This window comes from Acipenser ruthenus, chromosome 2, assembly GCF_902713425.1.
Source record: "Acipenser ruthenus chromosome 2, fAciRut3.2 maternal haplotype, whole genome shotgun sequence".
NCBI lineage: Eukaryota > Metazoa > Chordata > Actinopteri > Acipenseriformes > Acipenseridae > Acipenser > Acipenser ruthenus.
This window is the reverse complement of record NC_081190.1, coordinates 10638135-10658157: the sequence shown is the minus strand read 5'-3', so window position 1 is coordinate 10658157 and position 20023 is coordinate 10638135. Positions and strand designations below refer to the sequence as shown.

Genomic DNA, 20023 nt, shown 5'->3' with positions numbered 1-20023 from the left:
ATCAAAACAGACATAGCAGTCTATTTTAGTCTTAAAAAAATTGAATTGGATCATTTCAGGATCATATAAATCCTACACTGCAAGACACATTAGCTATGCACTTTTCAATTATTTTGATGCCAGTAAAAAGCCCTTAACGCATTACAATTACAACCCCCTAGTGTCTGCTACTGATGCATGCAGAATGAAAAATAGCGTGATAAAACTATTGTGGTATTTCATGTATGTTTGGGTTCATCAGAACAAGGCGCACTGTCCAATGCCCTCCTTTCTCTTGACCAGTGCATATAGTGCTGCTGCCTGAAACTTGCCTGAGCCCCACTACTCAATTGACACTCATTTGTCTGGGAACGTCTTTACACAAAACACACTTTCATACAATATCATCTGTTGCATGGTGGTGCTAAATCATGAGTCCTCACATGCGCATTGCACAGTATAGTATACAGTATAGGTACAATGTGTGAAATGGCTTCCTTTTGTCCTTGGAACCTAATTGAATTTGCTGGACATGACTCTTTAATTATGTATAACCATTTCAGAAATGGAGCAAATGACAGTAAAGATACTGTCTTGTTACAGAGAATTACTGTTACTGTATATATTTCTTGTGAACACAAAGCCTCTTATGAATGAATAAGGCACACACTTCTGATTGTCAAGGTTGAGGAAAAATGGACTTACATACTGTGTATAAACTCAAAAACATTAGCAGTACAATTTATTATAAATTCCAATATAATTCATGGCCACAGGAACAGCTTTAAATACCTTAAAAGATTTTAAAAAGCAATACATTTAATTAACCACTTTTTTGATTAAGAACTTAATAAGTTGGAGATTTATTGTGATTCATGTACGCTTCAGGGCATTCATTACTATAATGCATGCTTCAAATTAAAAAAAACGGGTAACTTGATTAGTTGAAATGCATAATCATAATATATGAGTATCAACATAATGAATATTAGATGATATTTGTTAGTCTGTCTGTCCATAGTTATATGAATCAGTACTCAAGCCTGTTTAATACACAATTCTAACATGATATACTGTACTGTCCTAAAAAGAAGAAATGTGATGTGTAAAACAGTTCTGTATATAGTGGCTCAATTTGCTCTACAAATACTGGGGTTTATCACAGCTGCATCTCACTGTTGCGAATCAGTCACGATAGGCAAGCAGAGCACTGATTGAGCAGATAAAACAACAGTTCACTTTATTATTATTATTATTATTATTATTATTATTTATTTCTTAGCAGACGCCCTTATCCAGGGCGACTTACAATTGTTACAAGATATCACATTATACATTATTTCACATTTTACAGATATCACATTATTTTACATACAATTACCCATTTATACAGTTGGGGTTTTACTGGAGCAATCTAGGTAAAGTACCTTGCTCAAGGGTACAGCAGCAGTGTCCCCCCCACTGGGGATTGAACCCACAACCCTCCGGTCAAGAGTCCAGAGCCCTAACCACTACTCCACACTGCTGCCCTAGTATTACCCCAGTGCAGGAGAGAGATTTCAAATCTGACATGAATTCAGTAGATTTGGGACGGTCAGTACAGGCAGGTGACTTGTGTCTCATAGCTGAAATGTTATGCAGTGTGTTAACAGGGTTTAGGTTTGGGACGGTCAGTACAGGCAGGTGACTTGTGTCTCATGGCTGAAATGTTATGCAGTGTGTTAACAGGGTTTAGGTCTGGGACGGTCAGTACAGGCAGGTGACTTGTGTCTCATAGCTGAAATGTTATGCAGTGTGTTAACAGGGTTTAGGTTTGGGACGGTCAGTACAGGCAGGTGACTTGTGTATCATAGCTGAAATGTTATGCAGTGTGTTAACAGGGTTTAGGTTTGGGACGGTCAGTACAGGCAGGTGACTTGTGTCTCATAGATGAAATGTTATGCAGTGTGTTAACAGGGTTTAGGTTTGGGACGGTCAGTACAGGCAGGTGACTTGTGTCTCATAGCTGAAATGTTATGCAGTGTGTTAACAGGGTTTAGGTCTGGGACGGTCAGTACAGGCAGGTGACTTGTGTCTCATAGATGAAATGTTATGCAGTGTGTTAACAGGGTTTAGGTCTGGGACGGTCAGTACAGGCAGGTGACTTGTGTCTCATAGATGAAATGTTATGCAGTGCGTTAACAGGGTTTAGGTTTGGGACGGTCAGTACAGGCAGGTGACTTGTGTCTCATAGCTGAAATGTTATGCAGTGTGTTAACAGGGTTTAGGTTTGGGACGGTCAGTACAGGCAGGTGACTTGTGTCTCATAGCTGAAATGTTATGCAGTGTGTTAACAGGGTTTAGGTTTGGGACGGTCAGTACAGGCAGGTGACTTGTGTCTCATAGCTGAAATGTTATGCAGTGTGTTAACAGGGTTTAGGTTTGGGACGGTCAGTACAGGCAGGTGACTTGTGTCTCATAGCTGAAATGTTATGCAGTGTGTTAACAGGGTTTTCCCCTTTTTGTCCTGCAGTTGTATGAGCTGGACGATGATCCAAAGAGAAAGGAATTCCTGGACGATCTCTTCAGCTTCATGCAGAAGAGAGGTGGGTGTTTCTGTCATTGAGCCTTCTGTTTCACCAATGTGTGTGTGCGTGAGTGCGTGTGTGTGCGTGAGTGCGTGTGTGTGTGTGTGTGTGTGTGTGCGTGAGTGCGTGTGCATGCGTGTGTGTATAAGTGCGTACGCGCGTGTGTGTGTACGTGCGTGGGTGTGTGGGTATGTCTGACTTACTCATAACTTCAAACACTCAATCTTAAGGCATGAGGTACAACTGTAAGAAACCATTTCAGCTAATTCCTTTGCCAATGTTAAACCCCTAACATTATACTGATAAAAGCATTAACTGATGCATACTTTCTTTCTAGTTTTACCTCATTGTTTTCTTCCAGAGTGCCACACGGGAGTCTGTTTATATGAATTTAATCATTTCTGATTTTCATGAAAAGCTCTGCTAAAGAAACCAACAGCAGACTAGAATCACGCATATCAAACTTTATTGTAGTCATAAAAACAGACCTTTGCAGAAATTGTCGAGATGGAGCTGCTTGGCACACATTTTGAATAAACAGTATCCAGACTGAGTAAATCCAGTTGCGCCACTTAGTCCTGTATGAGGGCGAGAGGGTTTCTGTTTGTCCTGAAGTGTCCCTCTTTCTCTTTCCCTGTCTTGTTCTGAATGAGAGAGGTGCTGCTACCACAGTGGCACAGCTTCTCCGGTCGCTATCTCAAAGCAGATCTGGTGTTTGTTTTATAACCGCTCAGGGGGCTGTGAAAACAGCTCTGGAGGGCAGGCCTCAAATTCAGAGGAAGGCAACATCCTGGAATTATGTTTCCCTGCAAGATGTCATCAATTTTCATCTTTATGGAGCATCGGGCAGGATAATCTATACGTTTCCCACAGAAAGACGTCTTTTGTGTTGAGCGTGGATACTTTATTGGGGAAATGGAGCAGCTTGGAGGCCTGGGATAATATGAGGAAACGTGCTGCATGTCAGTAAAAGACTGGACACAATGATGTGGCTATTTTCAGAAAACAGGACTTGCTCAGAACGCAGCACAATGTTCTTGTTGTGATTCTTTTTTTTCTTTTCTTGATAGTTCACAAGTTTGAAGGCACAGCTGCCTACAAGTGCATTATTATTCTTTTTTTTTTGTATTCATTTGCCTCACCTTCCTGCCGACAGGAACAGCTGATTGAGTTGGTTAGATTCATTGTCTTGCACGAATGCCAAGACACATGAATATACGCAGTGCTTACTTATCTGTACAGTAAATGTTATTTTTTTGTGAAAAAGTGACATTTTGGACACCATTGGTATAAAGTGAACAGCCCTTAAAATGTTTATTAAAAATTTTACATAAACGCTACCCTAGGACCCATAATTAAATGGTTTATGTGTCTTGTAATTAAAAATAAATAAAAATGGGCACAGATCATTTCTGGTCTGTAGAAAAAGTATTTTTCTGCTATGTAAAATACTAATGCCAAAACAGAAAAATGCCTGTAAACTACTTTATTTTATTCTCTCTTTAGTATTTAACACATATATGTTAATCACATGTTTTTTGTATCACTCCCTGGCAAAAGCTTTGAATCTGTATTAGTACCATGATAATTTAATAATCATTATGCAAAATTCAACACATTTTATCAGTAAATACATCAAGAGGAGGGAAACACTGTGTTTCCAGAACATCAGCCCTGTGATGTTGGATCGTAACCTGCCTAGCAGTGTCCAGATGTGAACTCTTGACCCTCCCATACGATGGGTCAAAGCTCCAGTGTATTGTCTCGCTGTGCTGGCTAAGCAAATTAAATATTAAAGAAAATGTTTGGATTTGGTTTTCTTGCACTGGATTGCAAAACAGTTGATGCAAGGTTTGGTTAATCACATTTAGACTTGAGCAGTGGGGCTACAATCAAATCCACTGAAGTCATTCGAAAGCACGAATTGATAAGACTTCAACATAAAAGTAAAGGTACAGAGTGCTCTGAACCACAAGAATAAACTGCAAATGCAGTTAGGAGACGTGGAAGAGTTCGTGAAAGCCTTATTTAAATAACTAAAACAATAAAAAATATTCAACAAAAACAGAATTGATATAAATCCTGAGTTGACACCTTTGGTTGTCATTTTTCTTGCATGAAAGCAGGCTTTGAAATTGATGAAAAATACTACAAATCTAACTTTTAAAAAGAAGTACTTCATTCCATTACACTTTTGCATGCCGTTTTTTCTTGCTTGAATACTTTATTACACTGTCTTAGTCTAAAATCAATGTTATGCCTCAATCCCCCGAAGGAGTCATGGCCATCTCACATAAAGTGTATTTGTTTGTTAATGGTTTACGATTGACTTGGATAATTAGTTTAGACCATTTGACTTTTTTATTGGGGAAAAAAAAGTGTTGGGCCCCTTTTGATCTTTTTTAATGAATTAGTAAAAAGAAACTCAGGAATACATTTATATCGGAGTTTTAGACGAGAAGCGTACGTCAATGTCTTTACATGATACTTGGCTTTTTTGTATATATCATTTATTTATTTAAATGATATTTTATTTTGCATACAGGCTTTCAGCATTGCATATTGAAATAATTAGGAAGGTTCAAAGTTGTTTCTGTTTGGGGCAGTTTAGGTTTGTGTAAACTACTGAGGACAGGGCTGGATTCATAAAGCTTTGTGTCCTACTTTATTAGAGCCATATTTTATATAGAATCGTATTTATGGTTCTTTTCATAAAACCCTGTATTTATAGTGCCTGTGCTGCCTAATGGCAAATGTTCCCCTGTCATTATTTAATTAGCTGTAATCGGCACAGACAGTCAAGTCATGACCTCAACGGGGTGAGCAAGTCAATATTGGCATGTACCTTTATAAAGTTGCCTTTACTATGAGCAGATTTACAGAATACATGTTGCTCAAATTTTCCAAAACTGGAAGAATATACCCCCCAAAAAAATATCACAGCAATTTGGGACATTTTTTTTCACAGTTTATCTATATTTTTTAAATAATTTTTGCTTTTGTTTTTTCATTATTGAAAATTGCTTCGTTCTGATAAAAAAAAAGCCAAAGTTATTTAAATGCATAATGTCCATTTTCCCTGTCTTCTCTTTAGAAGCGTTGCTAGTGGTTATCGTGGCTTTGTTTGTTTCTGTTTTAAGCTACGATAACCCACCTCCTTCCTTCTTTAAGCGACATTCCAGTAGCCGTGTAGCGGCTGCATTGCATTATCTCTCTGCAGGTAATTAGTAATGGCAGTCAATGACTTTGCACGCTCATTCATTATCTCTGGAAAACTGCCTTCTCCCCTTAATGACTAATTATTGACAAGAAGAATCAACATCCATATCAAATTGGAGGTGCTCCGCCCTGGCCTGTCTGCATGGTGTAACAGCGCTCAAGCACGATCCAACCCTAGCATTGCAGGCTCCTCTGGACTTCAACACTTACACATCATTACAATGCTATTATGCACAGTTACAATGTACTGAATGTGTACATCTTTCAGCACAATATATTTGTAAGTACACAATTGTATCAGAAAAGAGTTAGGGATAGAGTTAGGGTTAGGGTTGGGTTAGGTTTAGGACTAGGGTTATATCATGCAAAAACATTTAAAACATGAAGTACATTGTAACCACGCACAATAACATTGTAGTTATGTGTATACTAAGTAGCTAGTATGTAAATACACAGTAATTAGAGACAATTCATAATGTGTTACCGACTGTCCTGTAAAATTACTGATGACAGGAATTTAGTGCTGTTCTGTTGACAGAAGTTCAGTGGATGTGTTGCCTTTGCTTTTGGCTAATGTATATGAACTGGATTTTCTGATAATAATACGAACATAATAATGAAACGCAGTCAGTCAGTCACGAATGAAATCTCAAGGGATACAATCTTGATAGGTCCTTGCATGCCAGTCATGCTCAATTGAGTACTGGCCTTGCTGAAAAGAAAGCTGTTCTGAGTGGCTGCACTTGTGGGATACTTTAGGCTTACTTATTTCATGTAACCGTTTTAATGGGACTGGTAATTTAAATAGCTCCGTGAGTGTACCGTGATACATGTGCACATTCATTTTACAGCTTCCCCAGCTTTTCTCATGTGTAAGCCATGGATTTATTGTGCTTTACCTTTGCTTTACCACACATCCTTTGCTTTACCACACCCCGCTGTGATTAGCCTGTTCAAATGCATTCCTATACCAAACCAGGCTTCACTAAGACTTTTCCATGAAATACCACAAATCAACTTTTTTTTTTCTTCTTGTTTTCAAGATGCCCTGGGATTTATTGGCAGATGCTGCCGAATCAAATGTTGTAACATACATTACTCATTGTTACAAACATCAATTAACAATATCAATATACACAGCCAGGTCTTCAGTAACACTTTGATGGCCGGGTAGATGAGGTTCTGCAAATAAAGATATTGCTCGCTGAGAGTCCTTCCTAACAGCAGTGAGTCAAGCTCAGTGCTGCCTCCCTGGAGGTTCAAAATGGCCAACCTGCATTATCAGTGCATTGGCTGCAAATTGATTTTTTCAAATATGGATTTGTATGACCAACACATGTGTGATAAGTAATATTTGTGTTGTCATTTTAGCTTTTTAAAACTGATCCTGATATTTGTTTTAAAGTAACACTTGTATTAGAAAAGGAAACATGGACTTTTATAACTTGACAAATCTGACTCGTGCCTCAAGATGCTAAACCAAAATAAATGTCAGTAAATTTATTACAAAAATACAGTTGTAGTAATTACATTTAAAAAAATAGACAAAAATTGAAAAACTCGCTTAAAGCAGCTGTTTTTACACACTTGGTTGCTCTTGTGAAACTGCTTGCTCCTAACAGACTGTTCAATAACTGCTATCATATGTTACGAGCGCCACAAGAGAGCGCTCTGCTATTGAACGCACCCCTGGTCAGCCTATTATAGCTGCCCTTGTGCTACCACTACGCCTCTGCATTGTCTTGCAAAGCTATTGCATTGCCATATGGTTTGGAAATGCAGTGGATTTACTGGTAGATCTGCATTACTGTTAGCTTTTTGGTTTTTTTTTTACCAAGTGTACAAAGAGCCATATGTAACGGTTTTACACACCTTTTGTGAAACCTTCGTACAGTAAGACTATTTCATGACTTTCTTCAATAGGAATCAAGCAGAACTTTTCTTTTTTTTTTACTTTGATATTCTGGAGGAACATATATATATATAAAACTAAAGCTCATACAAAGTGTTGGTTCCGATACAGTACATAACCCCAAGCATAATGAGAGAACAAAGAGCGTATTTTTGTGCAGTCAGATTAAAAACATGAGGTTTCCAGACAGGATAGGCACTCTGCAAAGGGAAGCCATAAATGTAGCTCTGAGACATTACCCTGATTGATTAATCCGAGTTTGCTGTTCCTTTAGCTTCTGTCGCAAAAGGAATGTGCTTACGAAGTGAAATCTGTCAGCTGTCCCAAACCCCCCCTTACTGCACCACTTCCATGTCTGATTAGGATACATCATTCCCATGATGATTGTATCAGCTATCATGTATTCAGCATTATTAAGGGTTCATTATCAACATAAACAGGGACCGGCTAGGTTGCAGTGCAGTGCTCATGTCAAATACATATATACAGTATATACCCTTTGACCTGTATATGCACTTCCAGCTGACCATGTAAACCTGTGTGATGTAACTGCTAAACTAGTGCATGAATACAGAGACCAGCACCACTAAAGCACACTCCTCGTTAAGCTGTTAGCAGCACGGGGCGTTCCCCCTGCCTACAAATTATATATATATATATATATATATATATACATATCTATCTATCTATCTATCAATATACATATATATATATAGGACTGTCACTTGATTAACGTTTTTGATTGGTTAATTTATGGGCATTAGTTTATTAATCAGTAGATTAATCCGTCCACATTTTTTAATAAAGGTAACGATCTTATAGCGGCTGTCCTGCATAGTAATACTTAAAAAATCTATAGAATCTAAAAAAAAATAAAATAAGCCCAATTGGAATTTGGTATTTTTCAAAGCATTTTTCTTATTTTTATTTTAGTAAATGTAACAATTTTCACAGCACGACGTCAACCCATGAAAGAGTTTAATAGCAAAATATAATGCCGAATGGATTTTCTTTTGTCGTTCATGCAAACAAAGTAACACTTATCAGCTCCTTATTAACAGCCTTTTTTTTACATTATATTCAAAGAACCAAATAATAATAATAATAATAATAATAATAATAATAAACACAGCTTACATATGTTACAGAATCTATCAAATGCACAGATTCCAATACATTGTTATTTTAACTCAACTGTTCAGGGATCGGTGCCACAAACAGGAAATCCTTTTTTTTTTAATTCTCCCCTTCTGTTGACAAATTACATAGCTATCACAGACATTTATTTTTATTATTTTTTTATTGTAACCCTATAATGCCCAGACAGAAGAAAAAAAAACAAATTCTTCTCAATTAAATGGTAAAAAAAAAAAAAAACATCTTATATATAATGGACTGGAGAGGAGGCTCATAGTGGTAAACGATGGCCCCCGAGGGAAGAACTGTAGTTACCGACGGGGGTCTATACTGCCCGAAGCTGCAAGAGGAAAATAAAGTCTTCCCGACTGGCCTATAGTTTCCCACTCTGTGCCTCATTTACCAAAGGGCACTGAATTTGGAGTTAGTGAGCACGTAAAGTAGGGAGCCTAACGTGCGTGATACAGCTACATTTACTGCCCGTTTACTAACAGAGAACGCATTTATTTACATGCACAGTATCTGGCTAATTTATAATTACATACCATGCACACTACATGTATTGTGAGCGATAATTTAATGTGCACGATAATGTCCAGCTGCTAGGGTCTTAACAAAAACAAAAAATATGACCATACCACATCTATCTTAGCATCCCTACCCTGGCTTCCAGTTCGGTTCAGGATTGATTTTAAGGTCCTGCTAATAACCTACAAAACCATAAATACTTCAGTCCCATCTTATTTGAATGACTTGTTGATCCCATATGTTCCCAGGCAACCACTTCGATCACAGGACGCTGGATTGTTCACTACCCCAAAGATTTTTGTAAAGAATAAAGGCGGTAAACTTTCAGCTATAAGGCTCCTAAACTTTGGAATAAACTGTCTCATTCCATGTGGGAAGCACCAACCATTGCTGTTTTTAAAACAAGACTAAAGACACATTTTTATAGTCTAGCCTATTTATCTTAAAAACTATTTGTCTCCAGCTTTTATTGCTCTGTGCTTACTGTTTTATTGTATTAACTTTGTATTCCTGTGCCTGCAGGATTCTGTTTTAAATTGACAATGTACTGGGTGTTTTTTTTTTATTTTTTAATCACCCTGAGAAGCGCTCTGTGACAATTCTATTGTGAAGGGCGCTGTAATAAATAAAGATTGATTGAGTGATTGAACACACAACGTCACTATGACACACTGCACAAAGCAACGTATTCTGAGTTCACTGGAAATGAAAGAAGCTAGAGTCTCAGCGAAAGGTTTTTCTGAAGATGAGAAGAAAAAATGAAAGTGCTGTGGATGCAAATTTTACTTTTAGCAAAGAGATTGCATGTGCTGCCAAACCTTTTTCAGATGGTGAATTTGTTAAAAGGTGCATGCTTTAAACAGCTGATGTAGTATGCCCTGAAAAAACAGACAGTCAGTCTGTCTCACTGAGTGTATTACCGAAATGGCAACTAATGTTTAATGTTATTGAAGAGCTTTTAAGTTTAAGCACGAACAACATAACCACAGGAAATGACTTTTTTAACTTCAAGAAGCCATGGAAAGTGCAGAATAACTTGGAAGAAACTAACTGGGATTACAACAGAGGGTGCACCATATATGACTGGGCAAAAGAGTGGACTGGCTAGCAGAGTGCTGGAAAAAATTAAAGAAAGAAATGCAGAACTACCAATTTTCATAAACTGCATTCTGCATCAACAGGCATTATGTGGAAAAGTTGCAGAATTAGAACATGTAATGAGCATTGCTATCAAGTGTGCAAGTGAACAGTCTTAACTTAAATGGGCCTTGCTAGTGAATCAGCTAATCAAACGAACAAATGTGTTGACTTGATTCACTGAACTGATTAAATCAAACGAATTGAGTCAGTAAAAAGAATCGAACTGCACATCACTAGTTTTCAGCCCTGAAAAAGTAAACACCATGTGAATACAGTAAACACCATGTGAATACAGTAAACACCATGTGAATACACTAAACAGCATGTGAATACAGTAAACACCATGTGAATACAGCTCATCTCAATATTCTGAGCTGGATTATGCATTACCATAAAAATCACAAATTTTATTTACCATAGTGTGAAACACTAAATTTAGTGCACGCCATAATATGCCAGGTATCGCACGCGATAATGAATAAAATTGCAATAGTAAATGTAGAAATCATTAACATGCACACTAAATGCAATTACCACGCAACATAAAGTTTAGCGCCCTTTCGAAAATGAGTCCGTAAGAGCCGAGGTCTGCAGTCCATATCTGATTTAAAAATCAGTCAAGAAAGTTATGTTTTTGTCCATAGCTCATAGTTGTTGTTTTTTTTTTTTGTATGTTTGGTCATGTGGTGAGGTTTTAACCAATCACATGCCAGAATTTCTAAGGACTGATTCATATTCATATATATGTCCCCTTTGGTCACGATTTTACGCTTGTCTATGCTTATACCTGCCATTCATATAAAATATCAGAATTGATTGACTGAGGGAATGGCTGTGACTGCTGTCCAGCTGTAATTGTGTAACTGGTCTAGCAGTACCTGACCTTTTGCAGTGGGTCACAGTGGGTCATGCTGGATTCAGATACAGTCTGACAGATGAAAGTTCAAGGGGATTGATCAAGTATACTGCCCTGGGTTTGATTCAGCAGTGGCACTGTCCATGTGACTCTGACACACCACTGTTTAGGAAACAATAAAAATGTAACAAGTGTGGAAACTCTTCTTTTCCATCGCCATTTGCATGCCCAAGCTCATGTTTGCATCTTTCCTCTGTGCATTTGCCTTGGTGTTGACATGTTCAGTATAGGGGTGTTTCTGACCTTTGAGTGCAAACATTTAATTTCCATATTTCTGTTGTATTTAATATCTTGATAAATATATGTGTTTTATTATCTTTGAATAAAGACTAATATAAATGCCGGACTGCCTGGTTTCACAGAGCCTGATTCATACTAATTATAGACAACCTGATGTTACTTGATGTGGCAAGACATGGGGCACAATATAAGAGTCTGTTAATGGAAACAGCCTTTGAAAAAAACAACATGTCAGATAATTAAAAATCTTCTTAATACAGTGTGTTTTCAGATACACATGTACTTATTTATAAAAAAAAAATCTTCTTAATACAGTGTGTTTTCAGATAAACATGTACTTATTCACAAAAATCTTCTTAATACAGTGTGTTTTCAGATAAACATGTACTTATTTATATAAAAAAAATCTTCTTAATACAGTGTGTTTTCAGATAAACATGTACTTATTCACAAAAATCTTCTTAATACAGTGTGTTTTCAGATACACATGTACTTATTTATATAAAAAAAATCTTAATACAGTGTGTTTTCAGATACACATGTACTTATTTATATAAAAAAAATCTTCTTAATACAGTGTGTTTTCAGATACACATGTACTTATTTATATAAAAAAAATCTTCTTAATACAGTGTGTTTTCAGATACACATGTACTTATTTATATAAAAAAAATCTTCTTAATACAGTGTGTTTTCAGATACACATGTACTTATTTATATAAAAAAAATCTTCTTAATACAGTGTGTTTTCAGATACACATGTACTTATTTATAAAAAAAAAATCTTAATACAGTGTGTTTTCAGATAAACATGTACTTATTCACAAAAATCTTCTTAATACAGTGTGTTTTAAGATAAACATGTACTTATTTATAAACATCTTAATACAGTGTGTTTAATATACACATGTACTTATTTATAAAAAATCTTCTTAATACAGTGTGTTTTAAGATAAACATGTACTTATTTATAAACATCTTAATACAGTGTGTTTAATATACACATGTACTTATTTATAAAAAATCTTCTTAATACAGTGTGTTTTAAGATAAACATGTACTTATTTATAAACATCTTAATACAGTGTGTTTAATATACACATGTACTTATTTATAAAAAATCTTCTTAATACAGTGTGTTTTAAGATAAACATGTACTTATTTATAAACATCTTAATACAGTGTGTTTAATATACACATGTACTTATTTATAAAAAATCTTCTTAATACAGTGTGTTTTAAGATAAACATGTACTTATTTATAAACATCTTAATACAGTGTGTTTAATATACACATGTACTTATTTATAAAAAATCTTCTTAATACAGTGTGTTTTCAGATACACATGTACTTTTATTTTTAATTCACTTTTGTTTTAATAGCTGGTAACACAACAAAAAACATTATATTCTTACCACAATAATAATGACTGTATGTTACCCCTCAAGCGATAACATTTCCTTATTTAGGTTTAAATGGTTAAGTTTTCTATCTTTGCCCTTGCCCTTGTAAATCGAAACAAAATGTAACCGAATCAAGAAAAAAGAAACATGTCTTAATTGCAATGTATCATGATGAAACTCAGTATTTTGTGCTGTTGCTGGTGTGAAGTAGTTACTGCAGTATGTCTGTGTTACAGCCTTTGAGAAGTATAGTTTAACAGATGACACTTTAAGCCACAAGTGTTCATCAGGAGTCTTCAGCAGTGTGACTGACTTGACTGCACCTAGTCACTGCGTTCATGAATCCATCTAGGGAAATAAGAAGCTTCCGCCTTGTCAGTTGGTTCAATAGCTGTTTTAAGCTGCGACACCCCTTTCCCCTCCTCATTCAATCTGAAACAATCAAACATTTCCAGAAATGCTGTCCTGCAGGGAGGCCATTATGTGCAGCACATTAATCTCGTTGTTAGTGTCTGGATCAATGAACTGGCTATTCAATACTACATAAAGTCTGGGGCCGAGGTTAATGTCTTAATAATTAACTGAAAGAATCTAGCCTTGCCCTATATCTTAGCACTGCTGTGTAATGTTAACACTTCAGTTTTATTGTGCAGGTACAGTATCAACGTCTGAGGCTTGACCTGCAGGACACTGGAAGCATTGGAATTCTGGATGAGTTTTTAAATGGGCTCGCATGTTTCATTTTCTTTAGATAACCCATCCCTGCTTCTTCTTATCAAGTTTTTATACCACAGATGTTTTCATTTTCCAGAAAATAGCTTTTGATGGTGGTATTATTAAGCAAAATTAGTTGAATCTGAAAATATGGGTTTTTTTGGTTTCCAGGACATTCTCAGTCATTTGCTCTAAAAAGTTATTCAACATAATGTGGCTTGAGTTCAGTGACCTATATTCTCATGGCTCTGCCTGAGGTATTGAAGACTATGTAAAATCATTTGTGAGTTCAACAGACCTTCTCTCAACTCGCGTATCTCATTTAAAAACAAGATTAGAGTAATGAGGTGGCGTTGTATTTGGGAGTGTGTGCATATATATATATATATATATATATATATATATATATATATATATATGAAATCAAACCGCTGGAACTGAAAAGCTTGAAAAATTGTCAAAAAAGGTGAATGAGTGATTATCTAATTTAATTGATGACTATAATAGTTTAAAATAGTAAGAGAAACATAGCACAAAGCCACAAATGGTTAAATGCACAATACTTTTTAGAAGTTGTTTAAGATGCCTGATTTAAGTTCCCACATGAGTGCCTATTGTTCCTATTATCACTGACCCGAAAATTGAAATTCTCCCATCCAGAGGTGTTCATGCTGGTGGGTATATGAAGGGTATACAGTAAGTGTTGTGGTGATTTTGGACACGACTGCACACAGAAAGCTTCCCGTACATGCTAGACTATCAGAGAATAACAGAAGACCTCGTTCAGTGCTCAGGGCTGTACATTGACTCAAGCTGTAAACTAACAAGGTAGATAAGGCAGATTAGCTTCTCTCTTCTCATTAAGGGACTGTTTCCCCAAGTGCTTCTTACCTGATAATTCCTAAGGCCAACAAATGCTAATCAAGACTTACCAACTAACACTTCTAAGTTCAGTTTAATGACAGTAGCCAAATGTGGCCTGTGACCCAAGTCATTAACCTGATAATGTAATCCAGACTTGAGAAGATAAGACGGGGCTAGGAAAGCTGTACCTCTGAATTCCAGCCATGGGGGGTGGGGGGGGGGGTCTTAACTGATCTCCGAAAGACACAGCTGACTTTCACCATTGAGCGACTGACACTCTGCTCCCCTGAGCCCATTGCTACCACATGTTCCTGACACTCTCCTCCCCAGGCATCCACAATCCCATAACTCCACCATACATGCTTTTTAGAAGCACAGTTTTGAAACACCATTAATGAAGCCCCTCTCAGCCACAAGCATTTGTAAAAGGACAATCTAATTTAATTAATGGTTTGTAATAGGCCTCACGTGCAATTAATTTAAAATAGGAAGAAAAAAGGAACACACAGCCACAAATGGTAAATGCATGAGACTTTTTAGTTGTTTAAGATGCCTAATTAAAGCACAAAGTGGTCTATCACTTTCACACATGAGTGATTGCCTGTTGTTTCTATATCACTGATTACTGACTGAAAATTATAATTCTCACACCCAGAGGTGACACATCTTGAGGTGTTCTAATGACGTTGCACACGGCTGTATGATCATATACACTGTGGGGTTCAAGGGTTTAATGGAGGGTGTCTTTGTACCCTGCCACCCCTGTGTTCCATTACATCACTACTCCAACGGGGGTGGGGGAGGGGGGGCTATTTTATCGTGGACCTCATTCCACCGTACATGTTTTGTCTTTAGAGACGTTACTATGGGGGTCAATTCATCCTCCTTGGTAAACACCAGCAGGACTAATAGCGGGTGGTGGTACAGTATGCATATCTGCCACTGTTTAGATTTTTAAAAAAGGCTCCTAAAAGACCAGTGCACTAATTCACTAGCCTCTCCTGCGTTTAACCACTTTAGTGAAAGTATTATATTCAATTTGCATACATTTCAATAAACGGGATAACAAAAATCACTTTTCTGGCAGCACCAGATCTGAATCTCCAAAGTATGCCAAGTGCGTTCACATTAAAATGCTAAAGTGTGCAGTTCTGCTGTTTGTGGGAACTGTCCAATACAGCGGCTGCATGTCCAGAACCTGAACAATATCAAACCTAGATCTATTTCATGAGCCCTGGCGATAAGATTCCCAAAAGCAGGATGTGGAGCTGATGTCCGGTGAATATGACTGAGATAAACCATCCGTAGAGCCAATTAAAGGTGACAGACCATTTGCAGTGTAAGATTCAGATGGTGGCAATTGTGAGGCTTGGTCCCTTGTGGCCTTTGCACAGTACCACAGGCTGTGTGGAGGACCAATTATGAGCACTTCAAAAAGAAGTGAAATAACAATCTAGCGAAGGCAAGAGACAGAAGCTAGCAGCCTGGAGAACACAGCTGTGTGTTTGAGTTTGTGTTTGTGTGTGGTCGGAAATTGTCTGTCTGAATCTCAGCGCCCTGTCATTGTAATTGGGAAATCAATTACAACTTCTGTTTTGTTTTGCTTTAAAAGACAGGCAAATACAAATTGTGTTTTATTTTCATTACCACTACCCTTTTGCAGTATATAATGAATCTAATTTAATTTAGAGATCATTTTAACCCCTGAATGAACACAAGGAACTGAGCGGTTGTTCAAACGGTTTCTTCTTGAAATACATTTGAGAACGACTCAAGTATCAATTTTAAACCCTGTTTTGTGCACCTCATTGCAAAAATAAAAAAGGTAGCATAATTGTATTTGTGGGACAAATATGTCCTTTGTACCTTAAAGGGTTAACCAAAACTGTTAAATCTGAAGTCACTTTTCAAACAAAGGTAAAAGAGAAGTACTGTAAACCAGAGGCAGGGGAAGAAGAACTGTATACCAAGAGGCAGGGGAAGAAGAACTGTATACCAAGAGGCAGGGGAAGAAGAACTGTATACCAAGAGGCGGGGGAAGACGAACTGTATACCAAGAGGTAGGGGAAGAAGAACTGTATACCAAGAGGCAGGGGAAGAAGAACTGTATGCCAAGAGGCAGGGGAAGAAGAACTGTATACCAAGAGGCAGGGGAAGAAGAACTGTATACCAAGAGGCAGGGGAAGAAGAACTGTATACCAAGAGGCGGGGGAAGAAGTACTCTATACCAAGAGGCAGGGGAAGAAGAACTGTATACCAAGAGGCAGGGGAAGAAGAACTGTATACCAAGAGGCAGGGGAAGAAGAACTGTATACCAAGAGGCGGGGGAAGAAGAACTGTATACCAAGAGGCAGGGGAAGAAGAACTGTATACCAAGAGGCAGAGGAAGAAGAACTGTATACCAAGAGGCGGGGGGAAGAAGAACTGTGTACCAAGAGGCAGGGGAAGAAGAACTGTATACCAAGAGGCGGGGGAAGAAGTACTCTATACCAAGAGGCAGAGGAAGAAGAACTGTATACCAAGAGGCAGGGGAAGAAGAACTGTATACCAAGAGGCAGGGGAAGAAGTACTGTATACCAAGAGGCAGGGAAAGAAGAACTGTATACCAAGAGGCAGGGGAAGAAGAACTGTATACCAAGAGGCAGGGGAAGAATAACTGTATACCAAGAGGCAGAGGAAGAAGAACTGTATACCAAGAGGCAGAGGAAGAAGAACTGTATACCAAGAGGCAGGGGAAGAAGAACTGTATACCAAGAGGCAGGGGAAGAAGTACTGTATACCAATTTGGGGGGGGGGGGGGCATGTTCACAAACAGTGCACATATTTATAAAGACATTCCTCCTGTCTGTATAAACCTGGGATTAGCAAAGGCATGTAGCATACATTTTGAGTACCTAAATACATTCTCTACTGAATTCCCTACTATATGATCCCAAGTAGTAATACAGGTAGTGTGGTCCTGGCTTCCATTTTTCCTATACTGCCATATACTGCCATAACACTGACACTTGTGTTCTCATTATAATACAGTGTTATAATGTAATACCCATGACACTACAGTGTTATAATACCCATGACACGACAGTGTTATAATATAATACCCATGACACGACAGTGTTACAATACCCATGACACTATAGTGTTATAATATAATACCCATGACACAACAGTGTTATAATATAATACCCATGACACGACAGTGTTATAATACCCATGACACTAGAGTGTTATAATATAATACCCATGGCTCCCCACTACAATGTTATAAAGGGGAGCACTGTACTGATATACACATGCTGCGTTACTGTTACTAGAAGATCCCAAGTTTCACTGTAACAGTGCACTAAAATACCGCACCATCCCCAGTGCGATTCTAACACAGCAGTCCTGCAGGATGTCACAGTAAAGGCTGTGTCCTGCACTTGAACAGCCTTCTCGCTGAGGAGCAGTGTATCAACTTCACTGCCGGGGCTCCATTCTGAGGACGTGCTTTAATTAAATCCTGCACCCACACAGGAAAACGCCTCATGTGGTTTTCCAGTAGTTCACAGAACATGTTACCTGTACCACACACTGCATAAACAATAAACCTTTCATTGAGCTGGTATACCGCTGTGGAGATAGCCAGCTACAATGAGGGGCTTGTCTTCAGAAGTGTTGCACTGTATGTACCAATTCCTCAACTTTGCTGTATATTCAAGTGTTCAGCAGAAGTAAAATGTTTGCAGCAGCATTCAGAGGATGCAAACAGACAGCTGTCTCAAGGTTAAAGTGGCTTAAAAAGCCTATTCTTACCTCTTATTAAGCCCGAAGACTCAAGTACATACTTCCAATAGGAATTGGGAATGCAAGCTTGAAAGACCTGAAAGAAAAGTCCTGCAGACAAACGTTTGGGGAAGTGCTTTCATTGCTTTAAAGTTTTACCTTGGAATTCATGAGTTTTTCATCTAAAATGATTTGGTCTGCCAAGGACATAGAACCATGAGAAAGAAGTCAAGTAGGCAAACATTTCAACTAAAGACTTCATCGTTTTTGCAAACCAGCCACCCTTAAGAGCATTAAACTGACTGATAATGGAGTTAGTCTAAAGGTAGGCCTACCCGTATGCCAATAGTTTGGATCCTCAATTTATGACTCAGTGTTTGAAGTTATGGAAAATGATCCTGAGAATGCAAACTGATGACATATGACTCCTTATTTTATTTACTTTAGTTAGTTAAATGGTAAATAAGTAACACATACAATTCCACAGGATGTATGATGGTTGTGTGATAAACCACGCCTTGGGTGTGTGACCTAAATCCGAGAATGTTATTGCACTCGTAAAATTGCTCTGAGATGGCAGAAGATCAAGAGCTCTTACCCAGATTCCATATGGGATAGAACATCTGAAGGCTGTGATTCCACCTCTTATTCCTTTAAGAGGAATGTGATGTAGACATTTAGAAAGAATGCTACTGTACACTGTATATTCATTTTAATGTATTCACTCTGGGCAGCAGTCCCCAGAAAAAAATACTTTCAACCAAAACTAACACTGTGCCCACCCCAGGTTGGTTGCAGTTAAATCATTCTCTACAGACGTTTTGTGATGTTTCCTCCGGAGGCTGGATCCTTTTACATGCGTGTTTTCCATGAATGTGAAAGTGGGGTTTATGAAAATGCCACAGAATTTATCATGTGTCAAGTACATATCAGAAGCAATCCCATGTGAGGACTCCCGCAGAGAGCAGCTTGAAAGGGAATGTGTGTCTTCCAGCTCCAGGGTCCCTGGAGCCCAGCCCCAGTCAAGGGGTCACGACCTTCACTGTGCCCTCTGACCCCCGATATCATTAATCATAAGCTGCCAACTGGCAATCATTTGTCACAGGGGCCTTTGAGTATTATAGCAGTGGTATCTCTTTTCAAATGAAAGAGCCTGTCAGTTTCACAAGCTTCAACAGTGAAAACTAGAACAGTCTGATGTCTTTACATTGGTTTTTTTTTGGGGGGGGGGGTGATAAAAGAGGTGGTGCTGAATTTGACGTAGTCCGAGTTTTCTTGTTTTTCGATTGCAGAGGTCTTCTAAGTATTCAATAAGAATTCAATAATGCCAACGCAAGAGTTAAAAAGATCAAGTCAATTTGGCGATACAGGAAACAGAGGTTCCTCATTTTTATTTTTTTTGCAGCCTGTTCTCAAATAAGCCGTCCATGTATTTTAATGATCTAATAGGTGAGAACTCTATTTCGCTGTCTTTAATCACCCACGCCTTCATGCATACATTTATACACACAAATACTTGTATGCTTTGTTCAGTCGTGTAATTTTGATATATTAACAGTTAAACCATGGCAGTATTTAGGTCCACTTTCTGTTAAGATAATTCAAACACAGTTTATCCTGTAACTAGGTACAAAATAC

General features: G+C 37.8%; 1 protein-coding gene across 1 annotated transcript in view; it reads left to right on the top strand.

Annotated features, from left to right (window-relative positions):
• The window catches only part of LOC117403951 (AT-rich interactive domain-containing protein 3A-like), a 115020-nt gene that overhangs the window by 71230 nt on the left and 23767 nt on the right, over window positions 1-20023 (top strand). Inside the window, exon 3 of the mRNA XM_034901807.2 lies at window positions 2492-2564. Within this exon, the coding sequence (XP_034757698.2) occupies window positions 2492-2564 (73 nt within the window). The remainder of the gene's footprint in view (window positions 1-2491; window positions 2565-20023) is intronic.